The 18,494-nt window shown below is 38.9% G+C and overlaps 1 protein-coding gene across 2 annotated transcripts in view; it reads left to right on the top strand.

The window, feature by feature from the left end:
- The window catches only part of ABCC12 (ATP binding cassette subfamily C member 12), a 68,061-nt gene that overhangs the window by 1,972 nt on the left and 47,595 nt on the right, over nucleotides 1-18,494 (top strand). For both annotated transcript variants that reach the window (XR_008915296.1, XM_001370228.4), the window contains exons 2-8: nucleotides 717-881; nucleotides 6,079-6,234; nucleotides 8,480-8,627; nucleotides 9,664-9,897; nucleotides 13,224-13,397; nucleotides 15,016-15,163; nucleotides 16,114-16,262. Coding sequence is in view for 1 of the 2 variants with exons in the window: in XM_001370228.4 (XP_001370265.2) it covers nucleotides 766-881; nucleotides 6,079-6,234; nucleotides 8,480-8,627; nucleotides 9,664-9,897; nucleotides 13,224-13,397; nucleotides 15,016-15,163; nucleotides 16,114-16,262 (1,125 nt within the window). In the remaining variant the exon portion in view is untranslated. The remainder of the gene's footprint in view (nucleotides 1-716; nucleotides 882-6,078; nucleotides 6,235-8,479; nucleotides 8,628-9,663; nucleotides 9,898-13,223; nucleotides 13,398-15,015; nucleotides 15,164-16,113; nucleotides 16,263-18,494) is intronic.

Below are 18,494 nucleotides of genomic sequence, written 5' to 3'. Positions count from 1 at the left end.
TGGGCTTTTAAACTCTGTATTCTCATTGCTTCACCATTCTAAAAAATAAAAATTTTTAAAAAGTCATAGAATGAAAAGAATGCGTTCAATACTAAATTATCCTTGATAATGGAGGACAATAATGGTTAAGCTCTGGAGTGTGGGGCACCATTTTAAGAAAGTCAATCCCTGAATAAAGCCTTCTCTGATCACTCCAAGTGATAACAACTTCAACCTTTAAATCCAATGTTGAACTGTGTTTCATAAAGCTCAAATGGCTCATACCATGAGTATTGAAAATGTTAAGTTTATCTGCTTGTTTTCCCTCCTCCTTCTTGCCCCCATCCCCATAGACTTTAGGGGAGTGTTTGTCTTGGCTAAGTTCTGTATATCTTCCAGCACTCAGTTCAATGCTTTCTATACAACACATGCTTACTAAATGTTTTGAATGAATGAAGACAATACCTAAAGACTTGAGGCTGGCAAACGTAAAAGGAGAAGGGGATATTTTTCTTCTAATAAAGATCTGAGAATGAGGAGATAATTTTAGCATGGAATGGACAGTTTCTATGAATCATCAAAGAAGCCTAGTATATAGAATGGACTGTCAGACTCTGGGGTCATTGGGACCTCCTTTGGGAATATTTTGTAAGAAAGCAATCCCTTTTCCTGATAGTCCTAATTATATAGGGTTGAGATAACTTCTCCCGAATTTGTATGTCTGTTTTCATTTCAAGGTGAGGCTTCACTGAAGTTAAGAACCCAGAGTACCCAGCAACACTCACCATGGTGGGTGAAGGCCCCTACCTAATATCTGACTTCGAAAGAAGGAGGCGTAGATCCTTTGCAGAGAAATATGATTCCAGTTTAAGAACGATGATCCCTTTACGGCCCCATGCAAGGTAAGTCCATTGCCTACAGCTTAGTAGGAAGGTTCTTTCTACAAGTTCCTTTCACTATATATCTAGTATTTGTACAAGCTGATGATATTAATCAGAAAGCCTCTTCAGGTTTTTCCTGCAGCTGTCTTTGGAACTGGAGAATTAGGCAGAAATTGTTCCCTGTTTGCTACTTTGAGAATCCCCAATCAAGGCAGTTGGAGTTACCTGCCTTGGGAAGGATGTAACACTAATAAAGAGTGGGTGGGTACATTTTAGTTGAGCAATCCCATTTCCCCTCCCTTCCTTCCTTTTAAAGAGACCCATGGGAGGAAAGAGGAGGGGAACTAACATTTATTAAATGCCTACTATGTGTCAGGTCCTATGCTAAACACTTTACAAATATTCATCTCATTTGAAACCTCACAAAAACCAGGCTATTATTATCCCCATTATACAGTTGAGGAAACTGGAAGACAGAGGTTAAATGACTTGCCAGTGTCCCACAGTTAGACAGTGTCTGAGATCATTTGAAATCAGTCTTTCTGACTCTTTTCCAGAGCTCTATAAACTGCACCACTTAGCTGCTTCTTGAAAAAAGCTGATGATTAAAAGATGAAGCTGGGAATCATTTTCTGAGATCATTTTTTTCTCAGTGTCTCCTTCTACCTGTAGCATAATAATCTTTTCACAGTATTTTAAGATTTCTAAAGGATCCAAAAGACTTCCACTTTCCTCACAATTGTGAAGTAAGTAGGGCAAGTATTATTGTCCCTACTTTTGCACATAAAAAATAAAGACTCACATTTGTGGAAGTCTGTTGATAGATTAAGGTTACAATGGTTATTGTTAATGCTTTGCCCTTCTTTTTAAAAAACAAAGACAAAATGGGGGCAGCTGGGTGGCTCAGTGGATTGAGAGCCAGGCCTAGAGATGGGAGGTCGTGGTTCAAATTTGGCCTCAGATACTTCCTAGCTGTGTGTCCCTGGGCAAGTCACTTAACCTCCATTGCTTAGCCCTTACAGCTCTTCTTCTACCTTAGAACCAATACACAATAAGACTTTTATTAAAACAAAACAAAACAAGAAACCATAACAACAAAAAAGCTTACCTTTCATATTAGAATCAAGACTGCCTATTGGCTCCAATACAGAAAAGTGGTAATGGCTAGGCCATGAGTGTCAAGTGACTTGCCCAAAGTCATACCACTAGGAAGTGCCTGAGGCCAGGTTTGAACCTAGGATCCCACCCCTCAATCCACTGAGACACTTACTGGTCCCCAGCCCTCATAATTAGCATCAAACCTAGGACTGTTGAATCCTATCTCTGTCCATAACCCCAGGGGAATTCTAATAGTGTAAAGAATCACCTGTGTGATTATAGCATTCTGTATCCACTAACAGAATGGTATGAATTTTTAATAGAAATTCGGCTTTAGAGAGAATCATTGGCATACTTGTCAGAGAGTCAATAAGCATTTGTTAAATTCCTATATACCAGGTGCTGTGTTGAGCTCTGGGGATACAAGGAAAGACAAAAGACAATTCTTGTTCTCAAGGAGCTCACACTCTAATGGGGGAAGACAACATGAAAAGTGTTATAAACAAACAAGCTATCTTCAGGATAAATAGGAAATAATTGACAGGGAAAGCCCCAGAATTAAAAGAACTTGGGAAAGACTTCCTGTAGGTGAGATTTTAGTTGAAATTTAAAGGAAGCCAGAGAAGCTAATGGATAGAGATGGAAAGGGAGAGTGTTCCAGGCATGGAAGGTAGCCAGAGAAAATGTCTGAAATGTAGAGATGGAGTATCTTCTTGTTTGTGGAACAGAAAGGAAGCCACATTTACTGGATCAAAGAGTATTTTGGGTGTGGGGGACAGAGTATAAAGTACAAGAAGACTGAAAAGGTGAGATTTGGAGGTAGATTATGAAGGGATTTGAATGGCAAAAAAGAGAATTTTTTTATTTGATTCTGGAGGTGATAGGAATTCAATGGAGTTTGCTGAATATGTGTATAGTGGGGTGCAGGGTAACATGATCAGAGCTGTACTTTAAGAAAATCCCCTTGACTGAATGGAGAATGGATTACATTGAGCAGAGCCTTGAGGAAGGAAGCTCCACTAATAACCTATTGCAGCAATCCAGGTATAAGGATATAAAGGCCTGCACCAAAGTGGTAACAATGTCAGAGAAGAGAAGGAAGCATATTCAGGAGATGTTACAAAGGTGAAGTCAATGGACCATGACCACAGATTGGATTGGGGGTGGGATGGATGAGAGAGAGTGAAGAATGATAGATGACCCACAGGTTGTGAGCCTGAGTGAAGAAGAGGATGACGATGCCCTTGACAGTAATAGAGAAGTTTGAAAGGGAAGAGAATTTAGGGGGAATGATAATGAAATATTTGATATGCATATTATTCCATTTTGGAATGTCTGTTTTGGATATGTTGAGTTGAAAATGTCTACTGGACATCCAGTTCAAGATATTTAAAAGGTAGTTGGAGATATAAGTCTGGAGGTTGGAAGAAAGATTAGGGGTAGATAAGTAGATTTGAGAACTGTCAATAATAACTAAATGCATGGGAGCTGATAAAATCACCAAGTGAAATAGTATAGAGGACAGAAGAGTACCCAGGACAGAGCCCTATAGAGCACCCAAGGTTATTGGGTATTATCTGGATAAAGATCCAGTAACATAAACCAAGGAGTGATTAGATAGGTAGATGGAAAACCAAGATGTAGTGATATTCCGAGAACTTGAAGAAAAGAATATCAAGGATAAGAGTATGATCAATAGTGGTAGAGGTCACAGAGAGATAAACAATGGTGAGGATTGAGAAAAGGGCCATTGCATTTAAAAATGCCATTGGTAATTATGGAGAGAGTAGTTTTGGTTGAAAGATAATATTGGAAGTTCTTGTAGAGAGAGTTTAGATAAGAATTAGAGGAAAAAAAGTAGAGGCACTTATTGTAGATGATCTTTTCAAGGAGTTTTACCACAAAGGGCAGAAGAAGGGATGTAGGATGATAGGAGGGATGGAAGGATCAACTGAGGGCTTATGAGAATGGCAGAGTTATGGGCATGTTTGTAGGCAGTATGAAAGGAGCCAGTAGACAGAAATTAAAGATAAATGAAGGAGTGGGGATAATAGAGGGGAAAATTGTCTGGAGCAGATAGGATGGAATGGGATTGTTTATAGAGGTAGAGAAATTTGCCTTTGCAAGGAGTAGAGCCTTTTTTATGTGAGCTAGTGGCAAATTAGGTGATAGTGGCAGATGATTTAAGAGGAGGAGAAAGGAAAAAGAAAGAGTACTTGGAGAATGGCTTCAAATTTTTTCAATAAAATATGAGACAGAATTCTCAGATGTTTGAGTGGGGGAAGTAAGACCAGTGGAGAGGTAGAGGAATGAAGTAAAGGTTTAGAAGAACTGCTGTGAATTGTGAATAGTGAATAGTGGGAGAATAGGATAGGGAGCTGATAAGGGAAGTATAGAAAGAATGCTTAGCAGCAGTGAGGGACCTAGTTGAGTTTATGTAACTCAAATTTGTAGTTGACCCCAGTTTTTTTTTCCTCCTTCATTCAGTCAAATGTGTGTAGAAGCAAAGGTAGCAAATGCTAGGAATGATACAGTGTTGAGACAGCAGGGCACAATTGGTGATTTGATAAAGAGGCAAGGGACTTAAGAGAAGAGGATGTTATAGAGTGGCATTGGTTTACCAAAGGAGATAAGATGGGGAAAGGAGAAGTAAGTGGCTAATGTGGGGGTGGTAGTCAGGGAGAGAACTGATGGGTCAAGGGATTAGAGGTACTGGTGTTGAAGAAGAGGAAGGTTTAGTATGGGAAGGCAGAAGGAGAGGTGAAAAGCCAATAGACTGTTATTAGATAATTAGAATTTCATAGTTCTTTAACACAGAAGCAGTTAATTTGTACATGATGGCAACATTCAGGGGTCTATCCCTATTTGTGGCTGAAGAACTGGTCATTAGAAGTGGGTAGGTTGAGAAACTGGGAGGTTAAGACATTTGAGGGAGTAACAATAAGTATTCTAAGTCCACTAGTATGACAGCAAGAATTAGGGGAGGAGAGAAAATAGGAACATTTTGAGGAAGGAAGAGGAGTGTCCTAGAAATCTTTATTCAATAGCTACCAGGATTTTGACTGGGTGGTAGATGTGGAATGTAGGGACCTCAAAGCAGGAGAAGTAGCTGGGTAATTGTAGGAAAGGGAGAACCTGGAAGTGACAATGGGAAGCATAGAGTGTTTTATCTCTCTTTAACTCTCAAGACCAGTGTGCTGAGAGGAATGAGTGAAAATGCAGCCAGTGCTGGAAAGGGGGGCCACAGAGGTTGTCAGTCATGTCCCCTCATGGTAACCACTGCTCATTTGTAATACCCAAGGTTGGGATGTATAGTGATTTGATTATATACTGAACAGATTTGGCTTCTAATTGTTTGATACACATCTTTTCTCCCTAGTGAGATGGTGAACTCTTGAAATTAGAGAGACTATCTTATGCTTCCTCTTTAATCTTCACCAGTGGGTACATAGTAAGAAGGTGTTCAGTAGAGAGGCTCAATAATAGAATTAAATGAAGTCAATTATCCCTGTGGGGACAAATCTGAGGCCTTGTCCATCTAGGCTTTGATCTATAATCATTGTGATTAGCAAGCACAGATGATCTCCAAAACCGTAGTTATTTAGCTGCTTTCCTTATTTCAGTTTTTCACAATAAGGAGTGCCATTTGCTGTGACTTTTCCAAAGGTTTTCTAGTTTTATACTTAGGTTTCATAAAGCACTTTATTCACATTATCTCAATTGACCATCACAATAATCCTATGTGGTATATAGCATTGGAATTTTATTTCCACTGTACTGATGAGGGAACTAACTCAGAGAGCAACTGAGAGCAGCAGCACTTGAATCTTAATCTCAGCTCTGCTGGAGCTCTACTGGATAACCTTGGACAAGTTGCTTAATCTCTCTGAGCCTTAGTGTCCAAACATAAAATGATAGTTTTGCTAGATGATCTCTTCTTCACCTTTATATATCTATGAACCTAAGGGTCTATGTTTATTTGTTTATTATTTTACTAATTACATGTAATAACAAATTTCTACACGTTATTATGATTGTAAGTAAGAGAATAAAACGCAGTCAGACATACATTCAGTAATACTGAAATTCAAGGAATACCAAATGTCTTCCTTCCTCCCAGGCTGGCTACCAATCCAGTTGATGATGCAGGGCTATTTTCATTTGCCACATTTTCCTGGCTTACACCTATAATGGTCAAAGGCTACAAACACTTTCTGAGTATGGATGCCTTGCCTCCGCTATCACCCTACGATACATCAGATGCCAATGCAAAGAGGTACTATTGCTTTATTAAAATTTTTTTCTGGGACCTTCCATGGAAGTGAGCCTAAAGGACCTGATTTGCTTTGGATATTTCACATAACTATGATTATTCCCTCAAAAAAGGCATTCATGGATTTAGGAAAATTGAACTAACTACAAAAGGCAATCAGAGAACTGGAGGTATGAGGTATCCTTCTTATTTCTAGATTGTACTCTTTGTCCTTGGGAGAATTTGCTATTCTTTTCCCCATATCTCCTAAATGTTTTGCCCTGGGGAGTTAAGAGCTAGAGAGAGGCTCCTGAAGGAATTGTCATTTTTAGGTCAGGATGATCCCATTATAAGTACTGTCTATGACATAAGGAAAGGGTTGGATTTCAAAAACAGAAGCTTCCTGAATTACAGTGCCAAAGAAGATTTAGAGACCTGCTGAGGGTCACATAATTAATGAATCTCAGAGCTCTGGTGGGCACCTAATATATTTTTTTTTTTACACCTAATATATTTTAATGGACAACATTGAAGGCAATAGAAATAAGGATGGTGATGACACTTAAGAAATATTAGGCCACTGACTTAAAAATACATAAGCCAAAGAGGAGGATCAGTTCTTCCCCTTTACTTCCCAGGAGGAAGCCATTCTGTGACTCAAGAGAGTTCATTCTACTTATGCTACTTCTCAGAGATGCTATTGAGTAGGTGACTTCACAACTTTTGTGTCTTTGAAAAAAACTAGAAGAGAATAATAGCAAACAGATTGAGCAGTTGCAACTACCTCCTTTTGTCATCTGTAATCAAGGACTCAACAAAAGTCCCTTTGTATAGCAATTTAGGGAAATGGCATAGCTGTTCTCCAGCAATCAGAGTTGCAGCATAAAAGATTTAGAACTCTATTTTACTACCCTTTATATAAATTGTGTTATAAGATATAGTTTTTAAAGAAACTGGTGCCTTAGTATACTACTCATATACCAGACCTACCTATTCTTAGGGGAGAGGACTTACATGGGTCCTTTTGGGCTTGAGGACTATGTAGCCAAGTTGCTTCTTGGTGAAGGCATATACCAATTGGGCACCTCTTTAAGTGTGAGACTATTTTCTAGGAAGGAGGTCCTGATTGGCCTGTCATAGTCTGGACAATATCTTTCAGGGATATCACTTCTCTTTTTTACTTTTCTATCTTTTGAATCCTATCTTATCTATAGAATACCAACCACAACTCTAATATTGCCCATGTCTCAGAATCACAGAACGGTTACAGGGGTAGAAGAGGGACCTGAGAGATCATTTAGTTCAATTTATACCTAAAAAAACTCCATCCCAGTAGAACCTTTGTTAGAAAACAAGGAGAATATCACTTCCCCTTCCTCCATTCTGAGTCTTTGCTCTGAGATAGTCTACTCCACATTTGGATGGTTCTAATTATTAGGGATGATTTTCTTAAATTGAGCCTGGATTTGCCTTTTAAAAATTGTCCTGAAATGAAACTAATCAAAGTCCACAAGTCCACAAATCAGGTACTAGACTGGGCTGTAACAAGACCACTTAGAAGTATTATGAAAGTTGCTTAACATGGCAACCATTGGGACAACATAGATCTTTCATTCGAAGGAAAATGTTTTAGGAATCCTAACCATAATCAACTTCCCATGACAGTAAGGGGGAATAATCAGGGAATAAATTAAAATTAAGCGATCCCCATTTGCTATAACTTCCTCTCCTATCTCCTTTATCCTCTTTTCAGAATTGATATTATGCTAAAGTGAACAACTATTGTTAAACAAACAAACAAAAGGACAAAGAGAAGTAAAGGGCCTGGAGATGCACAAAATTGGTTTTTGTTCCTTGGAGAGGTGATGGTACCCAGGCTAGTCATTCCAATACCACTTTATCCCTGGAGGAAAAGACTGGGGAAGGGGAATGACTCTGTTATTCCTATAGCCCATAACACAGTTTTTCACTATAACAGTTTATGCTCGCTGATATTACCTATTGGTTAGTGCTGATGTTTCTTTTCAGATTTCACATAGTACTGTTTTCTAACTCTCTTATGGTATCTTTTCTCTCAATTACATTGTGAACCCTGCAAGTGCAGAAGTTGTCTTATTTAAACTTTGTATTTCTCCTGGCACCTGCCATGGTGCTCTGTACATATAAAATGTTTAATAAATTTTTGTTGAATGAATGAATGAATATGAACAATTAAAAGAACAAGTAGAAATATGACACCATTCCTTCCTCTCCCCTCCCTTCAACACAGGTTTCGATTCCTTTGGGATGAAGAAGTAGCAAGGGTGGGTGCAGAAAAAGCTTCGGTGGGACGAGTGGTTTGGAGATTTCAGAGAACTCGTGTTCTGATGGATACCATAGCCAACGTCCTTTGTATAATCATGGCAGCCATAGGGCCGGTGAGTGGGGATTTCCCTTCCACAGACTCATAATTGACCAAGAATGTCATTAGCTAATTTCTGAGTTAATTTTAAAAGTTATAATATCATTATCTTTGTACTCCTCAGAGACTCATTTTCAAAATGCTAATTCTAATTGAGTATAGCAAAGACCACTAAAATTAATTGCATGGTCTACCTACTAAGTCAGAGCTAACATTTTCCATGAGCCTTCCATATTGGCTTAAACTATGGATCTTTGATATTACACAAGCAATTACCACTTGGATTCCACACTCTAGCCCTGAATGCCTCAAGCCAAGAGAATGAAGAAACTTCCCAATGGCAGGTAAAAAAGAAACTGTGGATATAAATATATAATGTCTGTATACACACACCTACATACCTACATATATATAATTTGTATCTTGGTACATCAGGAGGAGTAGACAGTCTTCAATATGATAAGATTTTATGGACACTGGCAAACTGGAAAGACCATTTGCTCTTTAAAAAATCTAATTCCTTCTGCTATGTTAGGGATTCTACCATTATAGCTTGGCTTAAGGTTTTTCTCCCTGTTCAAATGCAAATTCTAGAAGGGATCCTACTTTGATCTGTGATATGTCATTTACACTTCAGAGTGAGTGAGATAATGAGATCTGGTTTAAATAGGAAGGAAGAGGAGAGAAGATTTGAAAGTAACAGAGAAGTGGAAGGAGGAAGAAAGTAGCCCTGAGTAGAGGGGAAATGCACTGAAAGGGAAGACTGAAAGTATGGATGGCAAATCTCAATTTTGCGGATGTTCCACCCTAATTGGGAGAGAGCTCATTAATTTTTGGTGAAATATTACCTTAACAACCCAACAATAGCCCAACTCCCCCTTAATGACTTGCTATTACTCTTTGGCACATATCAATTCACTGCTTCTAATGTGGAAAAGTCTATTTCTGTGGTTTGGAAAATGCTATATGAGTTTAGTCTGCAGCTGGTGTCTGGTACTCAGGCTGCTGCCCTGGGTAACCCAAGGATTTCATTACTCTGTGCTATTTTGCAGACGGTTCTCATTCACCAAATCCTCCAGTACACAGAAAACACCTCCAAGAACATCTTCGTTGGCATTGCCTTGTGTGTGGCCCTTTTTATCACTGAGCTTACTAAAGTAATATTCTGGGCACTAGCCTGGGCTATAAATTATCGCACGGCAATCAGGCTGAAAGTTGCCACCTCTACTGTAGCCTTTGAAAACTTGGTTTCATTCAAGACTCTGACACACATCTCTGTTGGTGAGGTAAGCAACCAGAGATTTGCATTAGAAAAATAAATCTAATAAGTGGATTTTCTTTATCCATTTGCCAGCATTTCTACCTGGTAGTATTGCATTGTGGAAAGGGTGGAGGGTTTAAAATCATAGCTGTGTTAAAGGTGACTCTGTAGCTTTGTCCCTTTCCATTTACTCTTTCCATTATCTCATTTGGTGATCTATTGGTTCAGTTATCATCTCTATTCTGATAATTCCCAGGTCTATATACCTAGTTCTAGTTTCTCTGCTGAGGAAAACTTGCACTTTAAAATATTTCTTGGACTTTCTGAATTGGATGTTCCATGTATATCTCAAACTCAACATACCCAAAATAGAACTATCTTTCCACTCAATGTAGTCTGCCTCACCCCCTAAACTAAACTTTTATTTTCTATGGTATAACTATCCTATCCTCTCAGCCCCTCCAAAGCTCACAAACTTGGATTCAACCTCAACTTTTCATTCCACATATTCTGCCTTCAGGACATTTCTTTTTTATCTCTTAGGTAAAAGGGAGTCACTGGAGTTTACAGAGTGAAAAGGGGTGAGAGTATGTGCCACAGTCAGGCTTATACTTTGGGAAAATCACTTTGGTAGCCAAGTGGAGGATGAGTTGAGTAGGAATATATTTGAGGCAGGGAGACCAGTTAAAAGGCTAAATGCAATAATTCACAAATCAAAAAAAGCCACTACCCTGTTAGTTCTTCATCACCTTTCACGGTAGTGGCTTTGTGAGTGGACATATTTGAAAGATGCTGTGTGAGTAGAGATGGCAAATTTGTCAATAGACTGGTTATGTAGGGGGAGTCAGAGGGAGTAGTCAGGGAAAATATTGAAGAATATAATGACAGAGACTAGTAGGATGGTAGTGTCTTTGATAGTAACAGAGTTTAAGAAAAAAAGGGAGAGTTTTGAAGTAAAGATGAGCTCTGGTTTAGACAAGATGAATTTGAGATGCATATATACATGAAGTCAGATATCTAAAAGGCAACTGGTGATTTGTGACTATAATTCAGGAGTGAGTCTAGGTTAGTGAACACAAACCTAGGAATAATCTCCATAAAAATGATAATTAAACTCAAGAGAGCTTGAAGATCACCAAGGGAGATAGTATAGAGTGAAAGAGAAGGCAATCTAGCACAGAGTCTTAGGGAACACTCACAATAAGAATGAAATGAATGAAGAAATAGCAAAAGAGATTGAGGAGAGGCCAGAGAAATAGATGAAAATTAGGAGTGACACATTTCATGAAAAGTCAGAGAAGAGAGAATATCCAGGAGGAGAAAGCAACACTGTCAAATGCTGTAGAGGGGTGAAGAAGGATGAGGATGGAGAAAATGCCATTAAATTTGGAAATTAAGTAACCATTGGTAATGATGGGGAATGCAATTTTGGTTCAATGATGAGATTGGGAGCCATATCATAGAGGATTTTGACAGACAGTGTAAATAGAAGAAGTAGAGGCAACAAATGCAGAGAATTTTCTCAAAGAATTTAGCTGCAATGGGGATGAGAGATAAGGGAATATAGCTAGTGGAAATGGTAACATACAAAAAAAGGTTTTTTTAAGGATGGAGGGAGACACAAGTATGTTTGTAGGCAGAGGGAAGAAGACAGTAGATAATGAGAGGATGAAGTTTAGAATGAGACAATGGATAATAATAGTAAGGGTAATCTGCTAGAAAGAACAGGATTGAGTGGGATCAAGGGTATAGTATAGAGGGGCTTGCTTTGGCATGGAGAAGGACCACTTCTTTTTTTTTAAATCCTTACCTTCTATCTTAGAATTAATAATGGGTATTGGTTCCAAGGCAGAAGAGTGGTAGGGGCTAGGCAATGGGAGTTAAGTGACTTGCCCAAGGTCACACAACTAGGAAGTGTCTGAGGTCAGTTTTGAACCTTGGACTTCCTGTCTCTAGGCCTGGTTCTCAATCCATTGAGTCACCCAGCTGCCTCCAGGACCACGTCTTTAGTAGAGACAAGAGTGAAGGAGGAGATAGGTAGGGATGATGTTTAAGATACATAAGGAGTTTCTCATAAGAAACAGCCTCAATTAGAAAGGAAACTTTTGCTGAAATATGAGGCAAAGTCATATTAAGTTGGAACATAGAAAGTGAGGCTAGGAGGTATCTTATGAGGTTTTTGAAGAGGCCAGAAGTTTTGGAGTAGTTGCTATGGAAAGTGGAATAGAATAGAACCGTTGCCTTGTTGCGGTAAAGGCCTTGTTGAGAAGAGATAACATAAATTCATAGTAGTCTCAGTTGTCATGGTTTTGTGATTTCTTTTGGCTCTGTTCAGTAGCACCTGAGTTACAAAAGAGGTGTGGAAGGTGGAAGTAATGGTATGGCAAAGCATAATAGCTCATAACACAAAGGAGCAAGAGATTTGAGTGAACAGGATAGTGTTTTCATCAAGTGGTTGAGGTGTAGGGAAAGGGGAGGAGAGTATAGCCAGTGAGAGGCAGATGTCCTAGAAAAGAATTGAGAGGTGAAGAGAATAGAAGTCATGGTCAGGATGAATAACAATGTTAGGGGTCAAAAGATATAAAGATGGTATGATAAAAGATTAATATCAAATAAAGGAATTTCAGGGTCTGTGAAGGTGGAAGACTCATGAATGATAGAAAAGGATTTGACTACCTCTATATGTAGCTGAGTTGGAGAGGAGGGTTAGTTATGGAAACTCAATTGATTAAGGAATAGAGAATTTAGGAAATTTAAAGGAGTATAAATGTATATGTCAAAACCCCCAAGTATGAGGGCAGGGATTCAATTGGTGGGAAGATTGAATGAGGTTCTAAAGTAACTCATTGAGAAAAGCAGGAGAATGTCCAAGGAAGGTCTAACGATAATGGCTGCAAGGATCTTAACTGGTTGATAAATATGGATAGTGTGAAGCTCAAAGGAGGACAGGTTGCAGAGAGATAAAATTACAGAGGTAGAGTCTGGAAGTAGCAATGGGAAGGATTGTCTCCGAGGTCTCTTACAACCCCTTCTCCTCTCCACTGGTTGGGTTTGTTTTTCCATGCACAGGCAGTCATTGTACGTGGTTTTCTTCTTGCCTGGCCATCTGCATTCTTTCTTATAGGTGTCTGGTTCTCCTGTTTCTGAGTTGTCTTTGAGTTTTTGTGTCCTGTTACAAACTTCTAAGTATTGGTCAAATAAGAGATGGAGTAATTTTAATTCTAGTACTGGAAATCTTCAATTTCCTAAGAACTCAAGACAATTCTGAAAAAAAAAATTGGCCTGAGAAAATGTTTAATTTCTGAAAAAGTTAACCCTTCTGATATTAGAATACATGTGTTTTCTTTTCAGGTCATCAATATATTATCAAGTGACGGCCATTCCTTATTTGAAGCTGCCTTATTTTGTCCATTGCCAGCTACAATTCCTGTGCTAATGGCAGTGTGCTCAGTATATGCTTATTTCATTCTGGGACCCACAGCTCTCATTGGGACATCTGTATATGTGATATTCATCCCTATTCAGGTAGGCTCTTTTATTTACTTTCTGGCTTGAACCATCCAAATACATATCTTGTCCAGGAAATGTGTGGGTTTCCTCTCTACATGTTGCACAAGAAAAATGTTTAATTTGACACGATTGATAAAGTGTATTTCTCTGGGCTGCTGTGAGCACATTTCAGAACCTGAAATGACAAAGACCTAAAAAACCTGCTTCTGATACTATACCTACAATCTTGGATTAGGAAGGAAAGGCCAAGAGGATGCTGCCTTTGAACACTGTCTACTAAGATTTGGGGGACTTGCACTCTTCTGAATCATGAATGACCCACACTTATCCTTGAAGTACTGCTGATTGAACTATGCAAAGTCTGATTGGACTAAAAAAAATTCTAGGCATTAAATCCCATGGGAAAAAAGTCTCAGTACTAACAGTAGCTGGAGATGCCAAATGAGTTTTTTGCCCACTTCTTTCTCCATCCGCCTGCTATCCATTCTGGTGTTTATGACTTCATATTGTAACCAGATAGTTTCCCTCTATGACTCTCAACCCTGACCTGCTTTCCCTGATTAACTATCTTCTGTTTCCCTTTCATAATAATTTAATCTCTATCCATTTCCACTGGTTTTTCTCTTTGCTAGACTGATGGACTAATAGTTAGTCCATCATAATACTGGCTTTGCCTTCCACATAGATTCATACAATTATTAGAGCCTTCACTAAAGTTCTTCACCAACACCCCCAGGTGACCCTGGCTTCTTTAAAGCTATGTCAGCAGAGCATGAACACTGGCAAGTCGTTCTAAATGGAAAAGGCTTTGAATGAAGACAGGCTTATTTGGAGACCCTCTGACAGTAGGCAGATGGCCTCCTCCTCTTCTAGAATATATCGCTACCTGGCCTCTTGGATAGAGAGGAAGACTTAGAGTAAGACGCATGGATTCAAATTCTATCTGATTGTGATAAAAATGGGAGTTATTCTGATGCTATAGAAGACTGGCTCTGACAATAAGTGTCTCAGCCTCTAGCTGAGAATCTTCCTCTATGAAGGTAATATGCTCTACTGATTGAGATATGATTTAAATTTGAATCTATGAGGGAGAAGAGAACCCTACCCCTTGTTGCTCCTGAGGGCATATCTAAGATTATTCATTCATCTTGCAGTCAGTCAACAAGCATTTATGAAGTGCCTGCTATGTGTAAGCACTGGCTTAAGCCCTAGGGACCCAAAGAAAAGCAAATAGTCTTTGTTCTCAAGGAACAGACAGTCTAATGACAAAGAATAGAGATAGAGCAGGACTCATCTGAAAAGTCATTAAAACACACAGGATCATGCAGAGTATGTAGTGACAAGCATCTATAGGAACAAATGAAAAGGCAAAAATAACAGGTAATTCTGAAGTCTGAATCAGAATGGCAGAAAATGCTCCAGCTGCTTTCTATGTGATGATTGTTAGCAATTCAGCAATGGTGATGTTCTCACTTCTCCTTTAGAACCATCACTGCTCCAAAGCCTCACTCTAGAAGTTAACTGAAGTCACTCTTTAGGCTGAAAGCCTACCTTTTCCTTTAATCTTTTGGTTTTAGTTCAATTGCAACTCAATAACCCTCTATAAAGGTAACATTTTACTCCTTGATTTCAGATGTTTATGGCTAAGCTCAATTCAGCCTTTCGAAGATCTGCCATTACTGTGACAGACAATCGTGTCCAGATAATGAATGAATTTTTGACCTGCATCAAGCTTATAAAAATGTATGCCTGGGAAAAATCCTTCACAACCAACATCCGAGGTAGAATAAGCATGGAGCCTCTTCATAGAATCATTTACTTTGCTAACATGCTATTCAGAGGTTCTTAAAATTAAGGGGAAAAGAATTCCAGTAGCCTATAAAGGGTTTCTTTTCAGGATTTGTTCTTGTGCCACCAAAGTCAGTGTGTGTTCTATGGTTTAATATTTACTGGGGAATATTGTATTAATGCCGCTGAAGGGTTCAGGTGGGGTAGTGGATCACCTTTAATGAAAACATTTCACCAAAATACTGTATTCTAAAAGAGAGCTGCCTTAAGCTATTTACTTGAATTAGAGAATATATGTATATGTTCTTTTCTCCTCATAGGTCATAGTCATTGAATATCTGAATGATCAAATGATGTGTTCTTCCTTAGCTGGAAAAACTAGGACTCAAAGATATTGTCTTTTTTTTTTCCTTAAGAGACAATTTAAAAATTATTTTAATAGAATTTAAATGTAAATTTAATTGCAGGGGCATTTACATAATTGCTCTCATGGAATCAGGTGGTTGGCCAGTTAATGATCTGAACTGCCATTTACAATTGACTCTCTAGTTCTACAATTATACTTTTGTTGCACCAGCAATTAACTGGGGCTGAAAATATTGTATTATCATATATGAGGCCAGATTTAGAAAATGAATTCTAAATATGCCAAAGGAATTGAAAGGAACTAAAGCATCACACCTTCATGATGTCCTTCCTACATGGTCTCCACAAATGGAAAAGAAAAGCTTTTATGTTGTTTGGCAGAAAAAAATTTGTAACTTTTTATTGGCTCCCAGAATATAGAATTACAGAAACTAGGCAGAACCTTAGAGGAAAATCCAAGTTAGTCATCTTCAATTTACAGATGGGGAAACTGATGCCCTAGTGGAGAGGTGACTTACCTAACATTAGTGATGTGCATGCAATACCATACTATTTTGAACTATTTTTTCTTTTGTAGGCATAAGGAAGAAGGAAAAGAAATTGCTGGAAAGGGCAGGGTTTATACAAAGTGGAAACTCAGCCCTTGCACCTGTTGTGTCCACGATGGCCATTGTCCTGACTTTCACTTTCCATGTTCTTTTACAAAGAAAGCTCACAGCACCTGTTGTAAGACAAGTCTCTGTCTCTTTTTTCTTTGTATTAAGGTATCCCCTCGTGCCACCCTGGGCAGCTTGTGGCATCTGACAGGGTAGCCACTTCCCAATGTCTCTGTTCCAATGCACAGGGCCTGATGATTCAATCTGACACTTGTCGTGGCAGGGCTGGGACTTGAAAGGAGCCAGAATGGAAGAGCCCCTTCCCCCCCCCCCCCAAAAAAAAAGGCAAAGAGGAAATTGCCTGTTTAAAGGAAAAACCAGTAAAGAAGGAAAAACAAACCATAGAAAGAGAAGTCCAATCAGAAGAGTTGTGTAAGGATAGGAGGGAGGGGAAGAGCTGGGACTGGCAGGGGCCAGTGTTTCCAGAACCTAACACATATAAAGAGCTTAATAAGTTTGAATACAAGGGAAAGTCAAAATTTATTTGGGATAGGGGGAGTTTTGACCCTGACAACTTAGACTACCTCCTAAGTCATCAGATCAAGAGGAAGCTTGGAATGTAGAGGGAAATGAAATCATAGAGGAAGGCAAGGCAAAACCAGAGAGAGAAAGGAAAAAAAAACAACCTGTATGGGAAATAGGCAGCAGAATCAAGATGGAGGAAGCTGATTTGATGGAGAGATGTTTTGAAAAGTCAAAACACCAAACACCAAAACGCAGGGTGTTGGGGGAATCTAGAATTATTGGCAAGGAGGATACCTTGAATTTGCCTGGAATTCTAAAATATAGCACCTTTTACTTTCTGAGAGTACTAGTATTATGTGTCATTTCAGGCATAGTTTACTTTTGCACACTTCAGGGGGTTTGAACTGAACCACAAACTGAAACAAGTAATACTCATTTGCTAAAAAACCCAACTTGAGTTCAACTCTTTAAAAAAATTAATTTAATGAGTTCAACTCTTAACTGGAACATAAACCAAAAAACCCCATTGTTAAATTTTTTCTTACTCCCCAAACCCAAAGTGTACCAATTTAGAATTCTAGATTTTGAAGATCTGGTTTAAATTCTGACCCTATTGTTTACTAGGTGACTTTGTATAAATCACTTGTCCTCACTGAACTTGTTTCATCATTTGTAAAATGGGGGGGGGGGTTGGGCTAAATGATCTCTAAAATTCCTTCCAGTTATAAATCCCATTCAATGAATTCAGAATTGAATCTACATACTTTCTAAAATTGTTGAATCAAAGAAAAGCCAGAACTCACCAAAAATTCTCTGTGCCAGGATTTCCTTTAGTTTGAGTTTCTAGCACAATAGGCTCTCTCCCTTCCCAGTACAATATAAAGTCCTTAGTTTTGTGTCAAGCCTGGAAGGAATTTGGGACTAGATAACCACTGCATATTCTTAATCATTAAAGTAGTTGAAGAGGGGAGTATCTTTTGTGAAATGGGAACATTTCTTTTTGGGAAATCTTGGGATGGAGGAGATGAGAATTCTTATCATTCTTAGGGAAGAATTAGCTGAAACCTGTCACTTATTCAGGGATATCTGAACAGCAGTCAGGAATCCCTTAGGATTCAAAGAAAGCAGATGTGATGTCAGCTTTTAAAGTGGGTGGCTGGGGAGAAGCCATCAATTACAGACTGGTAAATCTTACTTCAGTCTCAGCAAAAACACAGGTGCTGTTTATTGAGGATGAAACTGTGTGTCACGTAAGATGGAAATGGGGAGAGAGGTATTCTTCCACACAAGCTAGAACTTGGTTGGGGCCAGCTGAGTGATTTCTGCAAAGGAATGACATGATGTGTTGAAGAAGGCAAAGCAGAGAAGGTGATTTGCTACCAGGCATGGGGACCTTGGGGGTGGGAACCATATTCCCAGTAGGGAATATTTCCAAAGCCAAGTTCTGATGTACAGACTGAGATGTAGTAGGTTAGGCTGGACCACTCCTGGGGGAAGGGGCAGAGCCAGTCACTGACAAGCTTCTTCTCAGAAATGAGAGCAGGTCCTATACTTGCCAGACAAATTGAATGTGGGTTGGAGATGTAAACTCTGACTTTGAAAGGAATCCCACTCTGAAGACCTGGAAGGAAACTAGTTTATGAAAAACATACGAGGACAATTCAATTCATGATGACGGTGGGTCAGAGTAGTCCATTGGAAAAAGAGGACCTGTATTCAAATCTTAAGTCTTATCTCCCTATGTGACCTAATCACTTCATTTCTCTGGGTGTGGCTCAGTTTACTCATCTGTAAAATTAGGGGTTTGGATTTGCTAGCTTTGGAGGTCCCTTTTAGC

Source organism: Monodelphis domestica, chromosome 1 (genome assembly GCF_027887165.1).
Source record: "Monodelphis domestica isolate mMonDom1 chromosome 1, mMonDom1.pri, whole genome shotgun sequence".
In the NCBI taxonomy this organism is placed as follows: domain Eukaryota; kingdom Metazoa; phylum Chordata; class Mammalia; order Didelphimorphia; family Didelphidae; genus Monodelphis; species Monodelphis domestica.
The sequence above is the reverse complement of the archived record's forward strand: the minus strand, read 5'-3'. Positions and strand labels throughout refer to the sequence as shown.